Below are 21027 nucleotides of genomic sequence, written 5' to 3' on the forward strand. Positions count from 1 at the left end.
TGTGGTCTTTCCCATCGTGGTGGAGAGGTTTGAATGGAAGATGTTGATGCTGACTGGTGCTTTTTATACACACAATGATTAGATATTAGGAGCACTTTCCTAAAGGGAAAGAACTAATTTGGGTGTGTGGAAGTCAGATTTTTGCTAATTTGGTACAGAATCATCATTTCACATTTCACTTAATTTTTTTTTTGTTTGTTTTTTATATTCTGTCTCTCTTAAAATAAACCTACCATAAAAATTCCAGACTGTTCATTTTTTTTTGTAAGGGGTAAACTCTCAAAATCCGCAGGGGATAAAATAATGATTTCCCCCACTGCACTTCCTCATTCTCGGTCATGTATGCTCAGGACTAATGGGTTTACACGGTTTAAATGAGTCATGGTTAATGTTCCTGCTCTTATTGTGCTCACTTTTTGTGTTCGTTTTTTTTTTCTTTTCAAAGCCAGTTTCTTAAAAGGAATAAAAATACTTTAGCAATATATTTACACTGGGCAAAGAATTGTGGACACCATGCGATGCGATTCATGTGCTTTTTTTTGGAACATCCCATTCTACATTTAGACTCCATTTTGCTGTTATACCAACCTCCAAACTTCTGGGAAGATGTTCCACTAGATTTGGGACCATGAAGGTATTAGTATAGTCAGATACTGATGTAGGGTGAGGGGTTCTGCTGTCAGTGTTCCACTTTAGACAATTTTAGAGGTGTTCAACAGGGTTGAGGTCAAAGCTCTACAGCAGGCCACTCAAGATCTTCCACTCCAAACCATGTAAACTATATCTTCACTGTCATGCTGCAACAGGTTTTGGTCTTTTAGTTCAAGTAAAGGGAAAATGTAATGCTGCCACATCCAATGACAGCCTGCGTAATTGTGTGCCACTAATTTAGGGGAACAGTTTGGACAATAACTACATATGGCTGGAAAACTCAGGAGCACTTTTGTCCATATAGTGTATATACATCATATTGTCAACAGTTTGTGGACACCTGGTCATAAGTATGGTATTCGCTTTTCGATCATCACATTCCACATTTAGTCCCAATTTGCTTTTAAAATGCCCTCTACTCTTATAGAAAGATGTTCCACTAGCTTTTGGAGATTTGTGCTCATTCAGACTTTAGGGTGTTGGTAAAATCAGGTACTGATGTAGTGTGAGATGAGGAAGCCTGGGGTGCAGTCAGTGTCTCAGTTCATCCCGAAAGTGTTCAGTAGTGTCGAGGTCAGAGCTCTATAGCAGGAGATCTTCCACTCCAGCCCATGTAAAGCATATCTTCAAGGAGCTGGCTTTGTGCATAGGTACATTGTCAAGCTGGAACAGATTTGTCTCCTAGTCCAAATAAATGGAAAATTTTATGCTAACATAATTTGTGCGCCTTCAAAACAGTTTGGGGGAAAAAACACATAAGACTGAAAAACTCAGGGCTGTGTGTGTGTGTGTGTGCTGCTCCTGTCTTACATTCTTAACTCTGTACAGCACTTTGATCAACTTGTTTTAAATATAATATAATAAAACAAAACAACTTTTACTTAAATACCTACTAAAAAATTCATCTCTTGAGCAGTGGAAAGGTGACTTTCTACAAAAGCATGTGGTCACTGTGGTTTCTGAAGTAAAATGTTTTAGCAGTTTAATGTCCTGCACTCTTCAGACTGTGGAGTGATGTGGAAGTAATGCATTCTGGATAAAGTGAGTCATGGCCTGCCAGAACATTTCACATGACTATTGTTTAATTGTCAGATGTCTTCTTGAATTAGAATAGCTTTGATTTATTTTTTTCCCCCCAAGATGGGTTCAGAAGTGCAGAACACAAACGGTTCTATGAAGTTTTCCTTAAGTCACGCACTCCAACACACTCCTACGCATGATGTAGTTTTAGGCATTAAAAAGTGGATTTTCGAATTAGTCATTGGCTTTCCATTGCGACTTTGACCCTTAATAATGTGTGTTTTGTTTGTTTGTCTCAGTGTGATATATGAAGGGAAGGAGAGACTGATCCAGGGCTGCGAGGTGATCCAGGCCACACCGTACGGCCGTTGCGCTAACGTCAACAACAGCTCGACTACATCACAGCGCATCTTCATCACGTTGCGTCGCGCCCCGCCCGTCCAGCCTCGCAACTCCTTGGCCGTTACTGACATCTGTGTGATAATCACAAGCAAAGGCGAGACTCCTCCACACACCTTTCTCAAAGTGGACAAGAACCTCAACTGTGGCATGGTGAGACCTCACAGAGACATAAACGTTGGATTATTATTGTTAATAATGATTGTTTTTACGTTACAAGAATGTTACTTTTTTTTTTAATTCCCAGTGGGGTTCCAGTGTATACCTGTGCTATAAAAAGTCAGTCTCCTCTTCCAACTCTATCTCCTACAAAGCAGGTAAGTTCACGATTTTGTTGTCTTTTTTTCAATCCTACTCATGCGTTTTTAATTAAATGTCTGTTTGTTTAACTCACCCTCAACATTTGATATGGTCAGAACTTCGTCTTTCTAACACGGGTAACATCCATCTATTTTTCAGGAATGTGAACGTGATTTCTGTCTCAGTACAGCTTTTAAGTCTTGGTAGTGCGTTAGTGTAGCATTTCTGAGCAACCAGGCACTTAATCTCAGTTCCACACTGCACACTGAATGAATGAAAGGAAGTCCGTGGATAGGCAAACCAGGCATTGGCCAGTACCTGCATGTCTGGATAATTCCAGGGCCATCAACAGAAAATAATTTACAGAAACATCACGCATTTCTGTAAATAATTTTGCCTGAAGGCAGTTTGAGAAGGATGAGCTTTCATGATAGTTTTATATTGTTAACCGTCTGATTAGTTGTCTTGCTTGGCTTGATTTAAACAAGAAGGCAAAATTCAGTTAAGTAGCTTAAGTAGGAAATCGTATCAGAATCTTTGCAAATTGTATCTGAATGCACCTGTTTTCCACTACAGTTTTGTACTTTATTCTCATGCAGCATAATGGCACAGTAAAAGGCCTTTATTTTCTTCTTGTAAGTTATATCATATTCTTTTGAATTACAGTGAATACCCTGTGCTCATCTCTTGTCGCTTTCATTAAGGAGCTTTAAAGGGTTGCATACAAAATGACAATGAGATGCCTACCGTACATGACTTAGGATGCTAGTTCTGCCCTTGCGATTAGATTAGAGCCTGGTTAATATTCACAGAACACACAGCTCAAGTCTTTATCTTCACAGAGCCTCACTTCCTGTCAAGTGTGGTCTTGTTAATCATTAAAAGACAAGACTTCCTGACTGGCCTTATATTTGCCTTTTACTGTGTATTTTTCGATTTGCAATGATCGACATCCATGAGTGACTACCACAAGTACCTGAGATTAGAATGAATTCTACTGTGTTCAACTGTTGCTGGCGCCATTCACTGTACAGATATTCAATCTGTTTATTACATATTTTATATGTTTATTTTATCTGTCGTGGCTTGTGAGTGATGAAATAAAATAATGGATAGATTCTCAGTCCAACACATTTTAAGGGAAAAATTGTTTATTTTAACCATTCCAAATAGATTAATAGTGGGTCTACAGCTCAGGATACTTGAATAATCTAAAGTATGTTTAACATTAATAAAGTGTCTCATCTGTTCCAGACACGGTGCTGATAAGCAAGGCTGGGTTTCAAAAACATTTCATCTGCATGTGTAGTTGATAAACTACAGCCACAGTGTTATTCTGCCTGTCAGGGTCCTGAAAGATCATTTCTTCCCTTCAGGTCTGATCTTTCGTTACCCAGAAGAAGACTATGAGTCCGTCCCCCTTTCAGAGTCGGTGCCTCTGTTCTGCCTTCCAATGGGGGCCAAGATCGAGTCCTGGGCTCCCAACACACACAACCCCTTACCCGTTTTCTCCACATTCGTCCTAACCAACTCTTCTGGGGAAAAGGTATCAAATCATTCTTTATGAAACAACGGCTTCCATTTGCACGCACTCACATTGCGAAGGTGCATTTATATTTCAGACAGTTACTTATTATGCAGGGTCTGTTTTTAAAACGTTTTAGTTTGACAAGAAAATGAAATCCACTAAAAATCATGGAGGAGGAGCATTTATCCTTTAATTTATGGAGCAGGCTTATGTTTCTAGGCTGTGTTGAGTCCTATCTGAACTTTTCAGCCATCTGCCAGGACTCTATAAATCCTTTCATGCAGGAAAATCCTTTTGTTCTTCAGGTCTATGGTGCAGCCATCCAGTTCTACGAGCTCTACCCAGCTGATAACCTGACCGAGAAGCAGAAGATCCAGCTTGGACTTCTAACCACTGTGGACAAGAAGCTCATTCCCAATCGCACAGTCAACACCAACAAGTGCATCTGTCTTCTGTCACGCTGGCCCTTCTACCAAGCTTTCAAGGAATTTCTCCTGTTCCTTTACAAGCTCACGCTCAACACAGTAAACCCTCTGCCTATTGAGAAGTATGTGAATAGCATTCCTGCAGGATTTCTGTTTAGATTTACTTAGACATTCTTTTGTTATGTGTGTGATCTTTCTTTGAAATAACACGAACCACTGGTTTCGCACTGGGACATGTATTAACCTGTTTGCTTTCCTTTTATTTTCTCTTCTAGACACATCTCCCATTTCATGCACAATGTGCCCTTTCCTTCCCCACAAAGGCCCAGAATACTCGTCCAGGTATAGTTAATATTCCATATATAGTATAGTGTGTGTATATGTAGTATGTAAGTGTGTGAGAGAAAGAAATGGTAGAGAGTTATACGATGCTGAGGCTATCAACTAACAACTTTAAACTGCTTCCTGTTTCAAAGACATTAAGATTTTTTTTCTTATGTCTTAGCTCTCTCTACATGAAAGCATTATGCTGTCCCAGCCTGTATGTTCACCTTTACCGCTAAGGTAAGTTGGCAATTGCATTAGAGATATATATCTTTTTGATTATTCATTTATTATTTGGAGCCTTGAAGTATTCAGTTGCGATTGCGCTGCTGTTTGTATTCCTAAGAAAAAGGATTTTCCAAAAGCCTTGCCTTGTCAAATGTGGCAGATTCAGCCCATTCTTGTGTTCAAAATTTCCATCTATTTTAATCCTAAATTGAAGGCAAGATGAGGTTAGTCTTAAAAATCCTAAGCAATAGTTTAAAGTTTAGAGTTTCGGATGTTTTTCCTTTGTGCGAGTGTCAGCCAAATTCGAAAGAAGGAATTGCTGACTCTAAGTCTCCACTGGATGCAGCTGTTCCACTCTCCTTTCTGGATTATGTATTTAGTGTGTGCTTTGTTTCAGGAATGAAACCAAGGCTGAGCTGCCACGTCAGAGCAGTTTGATGTATATGTAGCAAGACACAAGGTTCTGGGCTGGAAATTGTAGCTGGTACTTGTGTTACAATTCTATTTCTTTATCCACAGTGGTGCAGACTATAGCACTCTGCTTACAAACCTGGGCCCAGAAAACTGTGCCACGCTGCTGCATTTTGTAATGCAGGAGAGCAAGATACTTCTGCATTCCCTCAGACCGGCTGTACTGACTGGCGTGGCTGAGGCTGTGGTCTCGGTGAGTTGTGTGTATGTGGGGTTGCACCTTGTACGCAGTGCCTTTTGAGCCTGATGACATTAAAAAAAAAACCCCGATTGAAATGCCTCTACAGTGCAAGCGGTTAAGTTATATACATTATGCATACCATGAAATGCCACCAAATAACATTAGATATTAATCAAATAAGAGAATTTTGTGAAGAGAGGATTGGACTACAGTAGTATAGAGAGGGCACAGGTGAGCAGCATCTCTGTGGGTGGAAACACCTTAATGGGAGCAGACAGAGAAGGGTGGCTAGACTTAAAACTGACAGGAAGGCTCAAATGACTCAAGTAACCACATCCACTTCTGCCAGTCAGGAACAGGAATCTAAGGCTACAGTAAACTCAACAAAGCTGAAGAAATTGGGGGAAACATCAGCTTATCAAATGAATCTCAACGTTCTGCTGGGACATGCTGGGTCAGAATTTGGTGGCATTCGTGTGTCAAACAGTTTAGAATGGTTGCTGGTGTGGGCAATGTCACAAACTTAATTAATCTCTGGTTCCATGAACATGACTTAGTTCTGTGTACTTTAATGGCCATCATAATGTAGTAAAGCACATCGGGGTAGTAGAACTTGAGATTCACGGCTTAAATGTGCAGCAGAAATTCTGCAGCCATTGTAGCATCCAATCATTTTATCAACTAGGAAAGAAAATAATATGAAATGCAAAATTTTCTTCAGGTACATCAAAGGCACAGTATACCAATCACCCATGTGCTGAAAATCTCAATACTGTCTGCACTGGAAAAAGATGTTTGACATTTCCATCCATTTCTCTTTCTTTCCAGATGATCTTTCCGTTCCAGTGGCAATGTCCCTACATCCCTCTGTGTCCTCTTTCTCTGGCTGGGGTTCTGAATGCACCCTGTCCTTTCATTGTCGGAGTGGACTCCAGATACTTTGATCTTTATGATCCCCCACCAGATGTGGTTTGTGTGGACCTGGACACCAACACTATTTATTTGTGAGCTTCTGTGTAAACATTTAAAAACCATTTTAATATCTTTATTAGTGATCAGCAGCTGATAACAGTGTCAGCATTTATTTTGTTTTATCAGCCAAATAAAATTGTATTCTTGCAACAGGTCTGATGAAAAGAGGAACTATAGCTGGAAGAATCTCCCTAAGAAGCCTTGCAAGAGTCTGATTAACTCGCTGGTCAACGTGCAACACCATCTTACTATTGGTGAGAAGGTTCTGTAATGCATTGTCTAGAAGGACCTTAATCTTAGCACTTCTCTCATTAAGTATGGAGCCTGGGTTATGATAGAATGTTTTGCTTTGAAAGTGGCGGTTAAAGTGTAAGAGAGTTTGACATGGAGAAAATCAATGCTATCAGAGGAAATAAAATGAACATTTCTGTGGTCTCTAACTCTGTAGTCTTGTAGCTCGTCCAATAGCTAAATAATGTACATATCATAATTCCACAATAAAGGTTATTGCCACTGAAATGACGCGTTTCAATGTGCAGAAAGTGGCAGCTGAATAACTACAGACAATTTTTTTTTTTCTTTTTAATTTTTACCATATATTATTGTCATACAGCATCTGTTTGAACGCCTTCTCACCAGTGCTTACTTATATGCTTTGTACAGCGAGACATGCCCCAGATTTCTCAGTGGTAGAGACGCCCCCAATGGAGGCTGATTTTACGTGGCATAAGAAGAAGATTGCAATCGAGATGGAGATTCAAGAAGCTTTTCTGCGCTTCATGGCCTCAATATTAAAGGGCTATCGATACTACCTCAAACCCATCACAGAGGCACCATCTGAGAAGGCCACCGCCGCTGACTCCCTCTACGATCTGCAGGGTAAAGGAAACCTCAAATGAATTCACTACATGAGAATTGGTTAACATTATAGCTTATTGAATTGTGTAACTTGAGATATAAATGTTATTCTTACTTAAAAATAAATGGGTAAAGTATTCAGAAAGGATCTTTTTGATAATAGATTGATAGATAATGATGTACAGTGCATACAGAAAATATTTACAGCACTTCACTTTTTCCACATATTATGTTACAGCCTTATTCCAACAACGGATTAAATTAGTGATTTTCCTTAAAATTCTACAAACAAAACCCCATAATGACACTGTGAAAGAAGTTTGTTTAAAATCTTTGCAAATTTATAAAAAAAAACCCAAAAAAAACCCACAAGTATTCATAGCCTTTTGCCACGACACACAAAACTGAGCTCAGGTGCATCCCGTTTCCACTGATCATCCTTGAGATGTTTTTACTACTTGATTGGAGTCCACCTGTGGTAAATACAGTTGACTGGACATACTTGGAAAGGCATACACTTGTCTATATAAAGTCCCACAGTTAACATTGTAGGTCAGAGTACAAACCATGCCATTAAGTCAAGAAATTGTTTGCAGACCTCCAAAACAGGATTGTATCGAGGCACAGATCTGGCGAAGGGTACAGAAAGAATTTCTGGAGCATTGAAGGTCCCAATAAGCACAGAGGGCTCAATCATCCAAAAATGGAAGAAGTTTGAAACCACCAGGACTCTTCTTAGAGCCGGCCGGCTGGCCAAACCGAGCGATCGGGGAAGAAGGACCTTAGTCAGGGAGGTGACCAAGAACCCGATGGTCACACTGAAAGAGCACCTACATTTCTCTGTGCAGAGAGGAGAACCTTCCAGAAGAACAACCAACTATGCAACACTTTACCAATCAGGCCTGTATGGTAGATTGGCCAGACGGAAGCCACTCCTCGGGAAAGGCACAGGACAGCTCACCTGGAGTTTTCCAAAAGGCACCTGAAGGACTCTCGGACCATGAGAAACAAAGATATTGAACTCTTTGGCCTGAATGCTAAGCGTCATGTCTGGAGGAAACCAGGCACTGCTCATTGAGGGAAAGATACAGAGATGTACAAAGACATCCTTGATGAAAATCTGCTCCAGAGTGCTTTGGACCTCAGACTGGGGTGACGGATCATCTTTCAACAGGACAACGACTTAAGCGCACAGCCAAGATAACAACAGAGTAGCTACGAGACGACTCTGTGAATGTTCTTGAGTGGCCCAGTCAGAGTCCAGACATGAACCTGATTGTGCACCGACACTCCCCATCCAACCTGATGGAGCTTAAGAGGTTATGCAAAGAAGAATGGGAGAAACTTCTCCAAAATAGTGCCAAGCTTGTAGCATCATAGTCAAAAAGACTTGAGGCTATAACTTGTGCCAAAAGTGCTTCAACAAAGTTTTTTATTTTTTTTTTATTTTAAATAAATTAGCAAAATTGCACTTCTTTCACATTGTCTTTATGGGGTATTGTTTGTAGAATTTTAAGGAAAATAATATATTGAATCCATTTTAGAATTGCTGTAACATGGTTGTAACATAATGTGGAAAAAGTTGAAGTGCTGTGAATAATTTCCGGATGCAGTGTAGAATACAAAACAGTAAAAGACTTCGTCATGCTCCAATAGTATTAGGCTGCTTTGCTCCAATTAGGGAAAGTTTTTCATTTACAGCATGCAAAGGAATTTTATGCCATTTTTTTTTTTTTTCCTTTTAGCTTTGTGTAGTGCAGATTGGTGTAGTCCTTCATATGGCTGTGTTGCTCAGGTGTTCACATACTTTTGGCCAAATAGCAAAATATTGACTCGTATGATGTCAGATCACTCAGTTGTCCTGTACTTGTATATCAGGGAAGATATTTTTTTTGGTAAGCTGTTTCATAATGTGTTTACAGTAACCCTGGGAGGCTGAATGATGAAAAATGCACAATAAATACACATTGAATTTAAAACAATTAATGTTAAATATAAGTATAATAAGTAATTAAATTTTTTTTAAATCCATATACTAAACATTTTTTTTTTCACATGTATATATATATATATATATATATATATATATATATATATATATATATATATATATATATATATATATATATATATATATATATATATTTTCCCTTTGGCTTCATGTAAATCATAGCTTGATCCTAATTTTGCTGGCAGCGATTTTTATTTTTATATTTTCTATTTTTAATAGGGTTGTCCCTCTATCTTGTGAGTTTTACTTGATCAAAAACAAAAATGCACCATATTAACACATGGGACTTGATCGCTCTAGGCGGTTTTAGAAACATCGGCTGAGTTACCAATCATACCTCGTTAAATATTTCTGTTGCACCGCTAAATGTAGTTACTATTTCAAAGCCTTGACTTGTTTAAATAATATGACTGAGTAAATTATAAACGCATGTCTGCTGGATGCATTTGGAACAGTGTAATTATGAAATGTATGCTTCTGTTGTCCTGTTGGCATATTTTTAACACATTATTGAAAACCTTTAGTTTTGATGATGGCGCACAGTTCCAGTTCCATCCATGTTGCTCTGCAGTCGTACATCTACAGTATATTGATATTGTGCAACACTACAGCTAAAAGCAGACTATGTTGATTGTTTTGCTCTTCTACTTCAGGTTTTTTGAAGAGTCGGGATCGTGCTCACCAGAAGTTCTACACTCAGCTCACCAAGACTCAGTTATTTATTCGCTTTATAGAGGAATGCACTTTTGTCAGCGACAAGGATACTGGACTTGCCTTTTTTGACTACTGCATTGAAAAGGTAGCTCACACACGTACACACACTTCTCCATTATGGCACTTAAAAAAAAAAAAAAAAACCTCTGTCTGTTGCCAGAGGCAACAACAATTTTTTATTTACCTTCTGACTGAACGTGCACATTTCCCTCCGCTTTTCCCTTTAAAATGCTTTTTATGATTTCACAGCAGAGGGTTTTTGGACTTGTGTATGTAAATCACCTTTTATTTGTAATGTTATCACGAGTAGCACAGTTTCCTATGATTGAATTTGTTCCTCTCTCACTTTTTTCATAGCTTTTCCCATCTGATAAAGGAGCAGACAAGGGCACAAAGGTGAGCGTACATTTCCCTGAAAAATCCCTGTGTAATACTTTCCACTATTCTGCCATCATCATGACGCCTTTGAGGACAGAGAAAAATGTCCGGCTAAGCCTCGAGGCATAAAGGAGGAAACGCTTCTTCTTTTTTTTTTTTCTTTTTTTTGTTGCTGAACTGAGCACGGTTTTAATATCGAGTCTGTTGGACTTTTGGTAACGTAGCGGGCTCCAGATCAGCTTTCCAGGAAGATTAAGGCCAGATGGCCGTTGCTGTTCTTTTGCAGTACCATCGGTTTAATGGAGTAAATAATTAACTCCGCCATCTGCTGTTGTAAATGTTGGCACATTCTTAATCTAAACACGTTCAGCCATAAAAGACATGGAAAGTCCCTGTGAGTTCGGGGGAATTAGTGATCATTAAATCGTGGGTCAGTATATAAACAGTGTTGTGAGATGAGCATAATAAAGGCTTAGTTTTTCTTTTGAACAATTGTATTTACATGTGCATCATGAACTGTTAAGGATTTTCACAACTCAAAATGACTGTAGATGATTTATTTGGCTGTTCATTGTGTCATGTTCATGCTTACCTTTTTCAGGAAAGCAAAAGTGGAGACACGTATTGTTAATCATTACTATGCGATATTTGAACATTATTTATGCAGCATGAGATCTCAGAGGAAATGTGAAGATATTCGTGGACTAACAGGTGACATTTTCTTGCAGGTAGAAGGAGAGCTATCCGAAGACACCAGGCTGGTAGAACTGGATGAGTCCCAGAAGAGCGAGCACACTGTGTTCATCTTGCCCCCAGAGCCTCCTCCTGATGATGGCCCAGATCCTCCTCCAAAATACATGTGTGTCTCAAACACACACTCACTCATTTCACTTATGTTATAAGTACAAGTATAAGTATTTGCTACATTTATTCCAATAATCAAGCTTTTTAGTTTTTTTGCTTTCGAGTTAGTTCATTTACATTCTAACGGTTTATATAGATAGTGATTTATACTGCTGTTCAGCCATAAGCACAAGGCTAGCATCATCTGTTTTTATACTTGTCAATACAGTCAGCTTCCTGGCAGCCTTGAGGCAAATTGGCAACGATTGCAGATGCTAATGCCGGTTACTCTGCCTGCTGCTCAGTGACTTTGGGTTTTTACTCGCCATTCCACTTAGCATTTTTCTTCCAGATACGCTTGCTTAATAGTTATTCCACATTATTTTTCCACTCCTTAGGAAACAGACTGTCTGAACTCATCAAATACTTTATTAGGAACTATATACTAATGGGAGAAGCCGAAAGAAAGTTTATACTGATGCCAGTGAAGGGCATCTGTTTGTTCTGGGGGGAGGTGGTATTTTGGAAACATTCCTTTGAGATTTTGGTTCAGTTTTACACGGAGGTTGTGCATCACAGATTTGATTTTAGCCACATTTTTATGCTCCAAATCTCTGCTTTTTATATATATATCTCAGAGTTGTTCTGAGGGATTCAGGTGCAATTTCAGACAGATTTTGCTAATTGACTGGTACATTGTCAAACAGGAAGTAGCCATGAAGAATGCACATGGTGGACTACAATACTCAAATAGACTGTGCCTTTCAAGTGATGATTGAACGATATTAACCGGCCCAAAGTGTGCCAATAATACATTCACCTCTACCAGCCTGTAATGTTGACACAAGGCAGGTTGGGTCCATGGTTCATGATGTTGGTCTGTGCAGAAATCGAGATTCAATAGACAAAGCTATCAAGGCTACATTTGTCTGTTGTTTTTTTTTTTTAAAGTCCAACCTCAGCTTTCTGTTCTTTACTGACAGAAGTGGAACACGGTGTGTTATTCTGCTCTTATAGCTAATCTGCTAGTGTTCCAATGTTTTGCATTCTGAGATGCCTTTTTGCTCACGTGCATTATCTGATTATCTAAGTTCCTGTAATCTTTGTCAGCGTGAACCAGTCTGGCCATTCTCCGCTGACCTCTCTGATCAACGAGGCATTTCTGTTTAGAGAATTGCTATGGATGTTTGTTTTCTTCTTCTTCATTACAGCATTCTGAGTAGAGACTGTTGTGTGTGAAAATTCCAGATCAGCCAGTTATAGAAATACTCAACACCAGCTCGTCTCTAACCAGCAATCGTACCACAGTCAAAATAACTGATCACGTTCTTCTCCATTTTGATTATTTATATAATTAGTTAGTATGATTAGTTTATATAAACATTCGCTGAAGTTGCTGACTATATCTGCGTGATTTATGCATTGAATTGCTGTCAGACTATTGGCTGATTAGATCATTGCATAACCATAACCCTAATAAAATGTTGTTAAACCTTTTTTCCTCCCTTTTTGTAAAATTTGTCTTACAGCTACAAGGGCTTCCCTCGCTTGCGGCTAGAGTTATTTGATCGTCCAGCAGAGCTGAAGCCAGCTCTCAATACCAGAGTTGCAGGTGCAAGTGTCTCCAGCAGCCCTGCACTCCTGGCCAAAAGAACTAAGCAGGTATGTACACTATATGCACACACACCCTCTATGTTGTACAGTAGTCTATTACATCTTGTAATGTGCAAGAAAATTGCGGTGTCATTTTCATTCATCTTGTTGTTAGAATCAGTGACTTTCTGGCTACTAATGAACTAAACAACTTTGGCTGCATATCACACACTGGACCCGTGACCTAGATTAAATATTTTTGGTACACAACGATTCAATGCATTTGCTGACTCGGTTATGTTTACAGAATATACCACATGCTCCTTTTTTCGAGGGATTGGTGCTAACTTATGTTTAAAATATAAGAAGAGAGTTTTAGTTTTTTTATCATTATGGATAACTTTAAACATTCATATAATGCAAAGACGTTCCATGTATGCCATCCCTAGCCGGAGGTCCATGTGTGCTGTGTGTACTCCTTAGTGACTTTCACAGGTTATGTTTATGAACTGACTTGTATGCCTACAAGAGTGATGCTCTACCCAAAATCCAGAAATAAACTACAGCTTTAACCGACAAGCCAAAGCAGTTTTGGCTGTACGGTTCAGCTTGGTTGCCAAAAAATTTAGAAAAAGAAAGTATTACAATATGTCAAGTCAAGTTTATTTCTATAGCGCTTATCACAACAGACATTGTCTCAAAGCAGCTTTACAGAAATCAACAGTCAAGGTGAGCGGTGTGCATTTATCCCTGATGAGCAGCCATGGTGACTGTGGCTAGGAAAAACTCCCTTAGATGTTATGAGGAAGAAACCTTGAGAGGAACCAGACTCAAAAGGGGAACCCATCCTCATTTGGGTGACATCAAGAGATTGATCATGAATCTTTCAACAATACAGAACACTGGAGAGTGAGAACTAACATGATTACTGGAGTGTGTGATAAGTAATGTTCTTTTTACAGTCTTATACAATCTTTATGGTTATAAAACTAGGAGCTACTGAGCTCAACATTTGTGATCATCACAGATCCAGCACCAGCTTCTCCATGCCAGAGCCTTTAAACACTCCAGGAGGTCCAGTGTCAAAACTCCACACATGTAGTGGGATCCAATTGGCACTGGTACGTCTCTGGGTGGTACGGGATGTTTGCGAGTTCGGCATCTACTTCTTCAAAGGTCCATAATCTTCATGAGGTGGGCCGTGACTGGAGCTGGAGCAACCTCAGGATGCCTCGGGATGGGGAGAGAAAGAGAAGCAGTGGAGAGAAATTAGTGTAGCTGCTGTTCATGATATTAACAGCACAAGTTGATAATGTGCATGTGATCAGATATACTGGAGGACAAGGTTATGATGTGAGACGTGTTATGTGTGTCGGCTTTGCTAAAAAGATACGTTTTTAATCTACACTTAAACTGGGTGAGTGTGTCTGAGCCCCGAACACTGTCAGGAAGACTATTCCAGATTTTAGGAGCTAAATGTGAGAATGCTCTACCACCTTTAGTGGACTTTGCTATTCTATATATATATAAATAAAACAGATATTGGATCACATTTTTTCCCAACAGGTTATATTGTAGTAAAGAATACACAAGCCCTTTCTGATTAGCTTGTGGGAGAAAAAAAAAAACATGAACAATGGCGCACTGCTTCCACACCACCACTGGCACTTGAGGAGGCAGATGAAATTCTTGCAATGCAGGAGGTGGAAATGCAGGAATAGAGCAAAAGATTTGTCCCAGGAATGAGACCTTAGTGCTTAAGTGTGTACCTCTAGCTAATATTGAATTGAAGACTCAAATGCAGAGACCAACATGTTTGCTTACCATCATGAGCATCTTGAGTAACACATCCAATTATCTAGCACAATCTCTCCAAAACCATAAGTTAAAGTTAGAAAGGTGAAATTGCTCTCTAAAAATATAAAAAATAATAAGTAGCAGTAGTAGATTCCATATGCCCTAAATAAGGCCTCAAACCTCTGAGGGAAGCAGATACCTTTTATAATAATGCAACTGAAACGGCATTATGGCAGGTGGTACAAACTGGCATATACATATACGGTTTCTGTGCATAGTTTTGCAGGGATCAAAGATTTTTTTTGCTCAGCTATCGATCATTTGTTTGAACACCATTGATACTCATGCGAACGCATTCAACTCAGATAGGAGAACATTTGGACGAGCAGCTGCCTTTGTTTTTCATTTTCCTTTGTGCCGGAAGCCCACATTTTTACCCTCTGTAGACGAATACAGAGAAAGACAATCTAAACACAGTAGGGCATAGTCGTATCTGTTTCTTTTTGTACTTCTTCGTCTCTCGTGTTTGACAGCTGTCTCCGTTTGAACACAAAGAAACACATGCAGCTGGGTGGAGCAGCAGGATATTGGTATATCGAAGGAGAGCGGATGCTACATCTGCAACGTGTCCCAGTGTGGAGAGGATCTCTGGAGCAAGTCATGTTATTTTTAGGCCATTGTTGAACAAAGAGAGAAACTACACTCCTTTTACTGAAGACTTTCATAAACATGAAATTTTTTTGGACAGGGACTCTATGTTAATTAGAGGACTTTGCGTATGTACTGTACGAGCAAGTTATAGTAAACAGTGTGATCTGGTAAAGAACCTCACTTTTTCCATTTAGCTCTTTTTGTCCGAGTTTATTGTTCTGCCTTAGACGTTTGGAATGTATTTAGGAACCGTTTCATTCATTTTCAAGGCTGATTTCTGAAACTTTTTAAAGAGAACAAGCCTGAAATCAACTTGAAATCAAGCTTGTGGGTGGAAAAGAATCCATATTTGTTACATTAAACATAATATACTTAATATCCTAATGTTGTTCTGTTTGCTTCTTTACTATTATAGGAGGTCAAGCTGGCTTACAAGAGGGCAAAGCGCTTCTATTCGAACCCTCAGCTGTGGGCTAAGTGCTTGTTCAGCCACTGCTATAGCCTGTGGTTTATCTGCCTGCCTGCGGGGATGCGTTTGGCTCACTCCAAACCCCGTGCCATGCAGCAAGCGCTCGATGTCCTGCTGAAGATGAGGAGCTCTGAGGTGGAGGTTCTAGACGAGGTTAGTTTGTTTTGTGGGCCTAAATATTTGTGTAAAATCTGTTTTTCTTTAAGTTTTTGTTTTTTTGAATAATTAAAAACCCCCAAAACAAAAGCGCCTGATTTTATGGTCTAATACACCGTTTTATTTAAATGGTTATATGTTTTCACAGATGTGTTCAAATGTGGTGTTACATTTTTAAAAGAAGGTTCACGGTGTGTCTGTTGCAGGTGTGTTACCGCGTGGTCATGCAGCTGTGCGGGCTGTGGGAAATGCCAGTCATGGCTGTGCTTGCCCTAATGGAGATGAAGAAGGCTGGCGTCGAGGCCAATGCTATCACTTATGGATACTACAACAAGGTAAGGCTTTCATTCAAAGCATCACAAGAGAAACACGGGCACCGTGCTCTTTAGTTGCCGCTCAAACCTGGTCATATAACTTGAACCAAAAAAAAAAAAACATTAACGATTGTACTTATTAAAGACGCATAAATTCCGACTAGAATTCTTCAGATTTTGATGAGCGTTTTAATGTTCTTGTTTTTGTTGCACATTTCCAAAATATCCTCATGTTAAATAACCAATGTCTCAGTTTTTTCCATCGATTTACTGTCGTTAAAAAATTTTTTTCATGATAACATTCCTGTTTAAATAGTCTTGACAACACAACATTGTTTGATATAACAACACTGTCTCTTTGTATAAACTACTGAGTCACCATCTGTACAGAAGTAATATTTGAATTACAAAACCGATGTGTGTGTGCTCGCAGGCTGTCCTGGAGAGCCCTTGGCCCAGTCGAAACCGCAGCGGCCGCTTCATGTGGACTAAACTGAGGAACGTGGTACAGGGTGTGGCCCAGTTCAAACAGGCTCAGGCAAAAAAAGCTCCTCCTATTACAGCAGGTACGAGGGAGATCACATGAATAATATCAGTTTGACACATGACACTTGATTACATGGCTGGTCTCCACCTTGCCCCCAAACACTGCCTGTACAGCATCAACCAAACTTGTAGATATGTGCTAATATGCAGTGTGTTGTGTGGGGGTGTGCGTTTATTGAGGATTGTTCTCGGTCTGTAGTAGTGTCTCTGGATGCCATAGCAGACGGTGACGGAGACCGACTCAGCCACTGCAGTGCCGACAGCTCCAGCGAAGCTAACGGAGAAGAACACACACTGTTCTCACGCGGTCTGATTGTGGCAGACAAAAATGGGAGTCAGTGTAGTACAGGTAATACTCAGCATTAGCATACATTAGCATACACACACGCACATCTCATGCCACTTTCTGTATTCAGTTTATTTCGTTTTTTTTTTTTTATTATTGTTCCACAATTTGTTAGTATACTATAATATACAGTATATCAGGGGTCACCAACCTTTTTAAAACTGAGAGCTACTTCTTGGGTACTGATTAATGTGAAAGGCTACAGTTTCATACACACAGTTTTCAGTTTGATCTGAAATAACGAATTTGCTTAATTTACCTTTTATTATATGTTATTATTCATAATTAATTATATTCATCTGTGTGAAGACACTGATTATGTTAATGATTTCTCATAATAATCATCATCAATGATTTAACAAAGTAGGAAACATCTACTTTTACAAAAGGCCCGCGGGCTACTCATGTGGTCCATGTTGGTGACCCCTGCAGTATATTATATGTATATTATACATATATAGTATACATTGTATATAAACTATGCTTTCTCAAAGAGTTTGAGGGTATTTATCAACTTTGTAGTCATCATAATCATATTTATTGTTCCTCTTATATTGTGTCACTTCCTCATTGAGTTTTTTACTCCATAATGTTTCATATTTGAGTGATTTTAATATCTCATCCTTTTGAGACAATGAGTGCAGTTAGAACTGCTGATATTTTGCTGTATCCGATGCCTAAACGTGAATTTTTAAGTTGCTGTTATTAAGCTTAGCTCAGTGCATTATCATGTGGACTAACTAAAACGCTTGTGGCTCGTCAGGTTTTTGTTGTAATATTTAATTTTTATTTTTTTGTTTTTACAAGGACACTATGTCGGCTGTGGAAAATTATTATTTTCACATCTATAAGATTTATTCTTGTGTGTTTAAGGGGGACAGTCTGATCAAGGTTATGGCTCTAAAGATGAGCTCCATCAAGATGCTATAGATGCTCGTAAAGCTACAGCCTTTCCTCTCTCTGACGGTGACCAAGCAAACAAGAGCATAGCAGTGAAGAGCCAACAAAATGGTAATGCACTTAATGCTGAGCAGTAGTAAATCTCTCTAATGGATTGTTCGCCATTTGAACTCATTTTTCATGACTTTGTTTTGCTTAGTATGTAATGGCAGTTTCCGTAGGAGAGTTTGTTCTCTTTGGTGATTGTTCTCGGTCTCTGTGTAGTTGAGGACATTGCCGGCTCTGTGGCGGTGTTTGAGCCCCCCAGTCCTGCTGAACCTACACCCCATTCAGCCAGTATCGTCAAACCGTGTAGTGGGAGCATCGACAAAACCATTGGGAGAAATGATTCACGTAAGCCTTATTTTACTATTAATTAGTTTCATCACATTTCTAAATAATGTATCATCTCCCATGTTTCATCTTCTCTCTGAAGAAGTTTGATGATCAAATTCGCCAAGAATTTTAAATCACAGCATTTTGACAAACCTAACTTGCCTGTGTTTCATGTAAACTGTTGTAGGTGGAAAACTCTTCACTGCTCACAGTAAGACTGAAGACATTATTCTGCCAGTGGATGAAGGTACTACAAGCTCTGACTTGCCACAAAGCAGCCAACAGCAGAGGGTGAAATCTTTCGCAGAGCACAGCTGCAGTTTCAGTGTGGAGAGTCGAGCCGGAATGTTGCTCAAGAAGAGCAGTCTGGAGTTGAGTGTGGATCACATGGGTGCAGATGCGAAAATCCTTGCTGCTGCTTTTTCTGGTGGCAAGACTCCCCCTTCTTCTACAGCCTCAGCCTTTGTTTTTAGTGACTTAGGGGTGGCACCTGGTACAAGCTCTGGCATTGAGAAGGAGGTTAATGATCAGATGGAGTTAATCAGTTTTGAGGAGTGCATTGATAACGACATGGGCAAACCGAAAATACCAGCTGAGGAAGTAATGCTTGAGGGGAGCACCGAAGGCTTGGAAAAAAGTGTGATCAGCTCCTCGTCTAAGGCAGCGGAGAGAGAGGATGTAGAAATAGGGGCAGATCCTCTTTCCTTGCTGGCCTCAGAAAGCGAAGAAGCAGTGTCCATTCAGAGCCAAGAATCTGCACGCCTCGTCACACCAGTGGTTTCACGTAACCTTGCTGATGAGATCGAGATGTACATGAACTTGAAGAGCCCATTAGGAGCCAAGGCCTCCAGCATGGAGCTGCACCAGGAGGCTCAGCATAAATGTGAGCCAGTGGACTCTCCTGCCTGCGTGCAGCCTTTGGGACGAAGGTCCAGCCTCCCTGCCGGCCCAGTAAAGACCCCCGAATTACTGGAAACCCCAAAACGCAGTCCTGCTGTCACACGATCCAAGACTTTTGCAATTAAGTCCCTGAAGACCCCTAACAATGATGGTCAAAGGTCATCATCTCTGACTGCACTAGTGAGGTCTTCGCAGAGCGGATCATTGGGCTCAGTTATCAACTCCATCTCAGGCATCAAGATGGACGCTTTGCTTTCAGGACCTAAAGTGGACATGCTGAAGTCCGGCATGAAGCAAGCAGCTAACGTAGCAAGTAAAGTGTGGGGTGCGGTTGCATCTGCCTACTATTCAGATGATGAGGTGAGCTGGAGGTTATTTTACTCTGGGAGTAATGAGAGAAATGATTATACTGAAGGTTACTATAGTCAACCATTGTCTAAAAAAGAGACTGTTTCAATGGCATTATATTGATTTTTACATTGATTACATTTCATTGATGGAAAGCAGCTCTTTATGCAGAATATAATAAACAGAATGAACGTATTAATGGTTATGAAATTGTCATGCCTTTCTAAGCATGATTCATCTTTTAATACTAAAGCTCTTTCGCTTACAGGAGGAGCAGAGCCAGCCTAGAGACAGCTTCCCTGCTCGACTTGAGGAGCAGCTGATGTGTGGAGATGCATCAGACAACGTTATACCCAGAGGACTGATGCCCAGTCTGGCCTCCAATGGCCTCACATACAGCACCACCAGTCTTGGCAGCAGCAGCGGGAGCAGTGATACCAGCCGGGCACAGCATACTGCATGTGAGTGAAACACACACTCACTAAACAAGGAGTATCAGATGACCGCGTGCTACGAAGAGTCTTTCTTTCTTTCTTTCTTTCTTTCTTTCTTTCTTTCTTTCTTTCTTTCTTTCTTTCTTTCTTTCTTTCTTTTTACCAAAAGCATACCCATGCTTTTACACTGCTATTGCAATCCATACTGCATTTTGAGCATCTCTGCTAAATCACCCAAGTACTTTGAGTTAAATGGGGACAAATAAATAAGGCTATAAATAATGCATAGACTTCATACATGTGTGTGATAATCTATATGGTCTAATGGTCTAATAAACATTTAGTTCCTTTTTCAACCTGACTAAACAAATATAAAAACTTCTGCTAATAATGAATTAGTGTTGCTTGTCATTTTTGGAAAAATGCCCTGAGACTAGTGAGGGTGATTTTTACTTTCCTAATGATTCGTGTTTTTAAAAATGTCAAACTGAAACAAACTCTAAAGTAAATCTCTTCATCAGTTATCAAAGATTTATTACATTTAACAGACACTCTTATTCCGAGTGACAAACGTGTATAAGAATCACTGTGGAAAGACGTACGTTCACATTAGTGCCAATAGGCCATGAGCTAGGAATTTCGTGAGGTGAAAAAATTTACATAGAATGCAAGAGTGACTTCAATTGTTGTTTTTAATGCGGTTGTCTCATGTTTGTCACTGCTTCTGATAATGTTTTCCAGCCATGACTCCTGGCAGGTCTATGAAGGGAATGGACTCTGAGAGATCTGAGCACAGCTCATCTCATCATGCTAGCAGTTCCAGCATCTATCAGAACTATGCTTTAGAGGTGAGAGCAGCGCCATCTGCTGGTCGTAATGCATTCCAAAACATTTT

General features: G+C 39.7%; 1 protein-coding gene across 3 annotated transcripts in view; it reads left to right on the forward strand.

Annotated features, from left to right (window-relative positions):
- Positions 1 to 21027, forward strand: part of dennd4c (DENN/MADD domain containing 4C) — a 49853-nt gene that overhangs the window by 22273 nt on the left and 6553 nt on the right. For 2 of the 3 annotated variants that reach the window (XM_046851836.1, XM_046851837.1), the window contains exons 3-25: positions 1971 to 2223; positions 2318 to 2387; positions 3747 to 3916; positions 4204 to 4445; positions 4599 to 4665; positions 4829 to 4887; positions 5395 to 5539; positions 6356 to 6531; positions 6653 to 6753; positions 7163 to 7378; positions 10022 to 10167; positions 10440 to 10478; positions 11189 to 11319; positions 12833 to 12965; positions 15760 to 15966; positions 16176 to 16304; positions 16717 to 16849; positions 17029 to 17178; positions 18049 to 18186; positions 18340 to 18468; positions 18638 to 19710; positions 19967 to 20159; positions 20874 to 20980. In XM_046851836.1, coding sequence (XP_046707792.1) covers positions 1971 to 2223; positions 2318 to 2387; positions 3747 to 3916; positions 4204 to 4445; positions 4599 to 4665; positions 4829 to 4887; positions 5395 to 5539; positions 6356 to 6531; positions 6653 to 6753; positions 7163 to 7378; positions 10022 to 10167; positions 10440 to 10478; positions 11189 to 11319; positions 12833 to 12965; positions 15760 to 15966; positions 16176 to 16304; positions 16717 to 16849; positions 17029 to 17178; positions 18049 to 18186; positions 18340 to 18468; positions 18638 to 19710; positions 19967 to 20159; positions 20874 to 20980 — 4207 coding nt within the window. The remainder of the gene's footprint in view (positions 1 to 1970; positions 2224 to 2317; positions 2388 to 3746; positions 3917 to 4203; positions 4446 to 4598; positions 4666 to 4828; positions 4888 to 5394; positions 5540 to 6355; positions 6532 to 6652; positions 6754 to 7162; positions 7379 to 10021; positions 10168 to 10439; positions 10479 to 11188; positions 11320 to 12832; positions 12966 to 15759; positions 15967 to 16175; positions 16305 to 16716; positions 16850 to 17028; positions 17179 to 18048; positions 18187 to 18339; positions 18469 to 18637; positions 19711 to 19966; positions 20160 to 20873; positions 20981 to 21027) is intronic. The other variant, XM_046851838.1, reaches the window with a different exon arrangement.

The sequence above is a fragment of the Silurus meridionalis genome, chromosome 6, assembly GCF_014805685.1.
Source record: "Silurus meridionalis isolate SWU-2019-XX chromosome 6, ASM1480568v1, whole genome shotgun sequence".
Lineage (NCBI taxonomy): Eukaryota > Metazoa > Chordata > Actinopteri > Siluriformes > Siluridae > Silurus > Silurus meridionalis.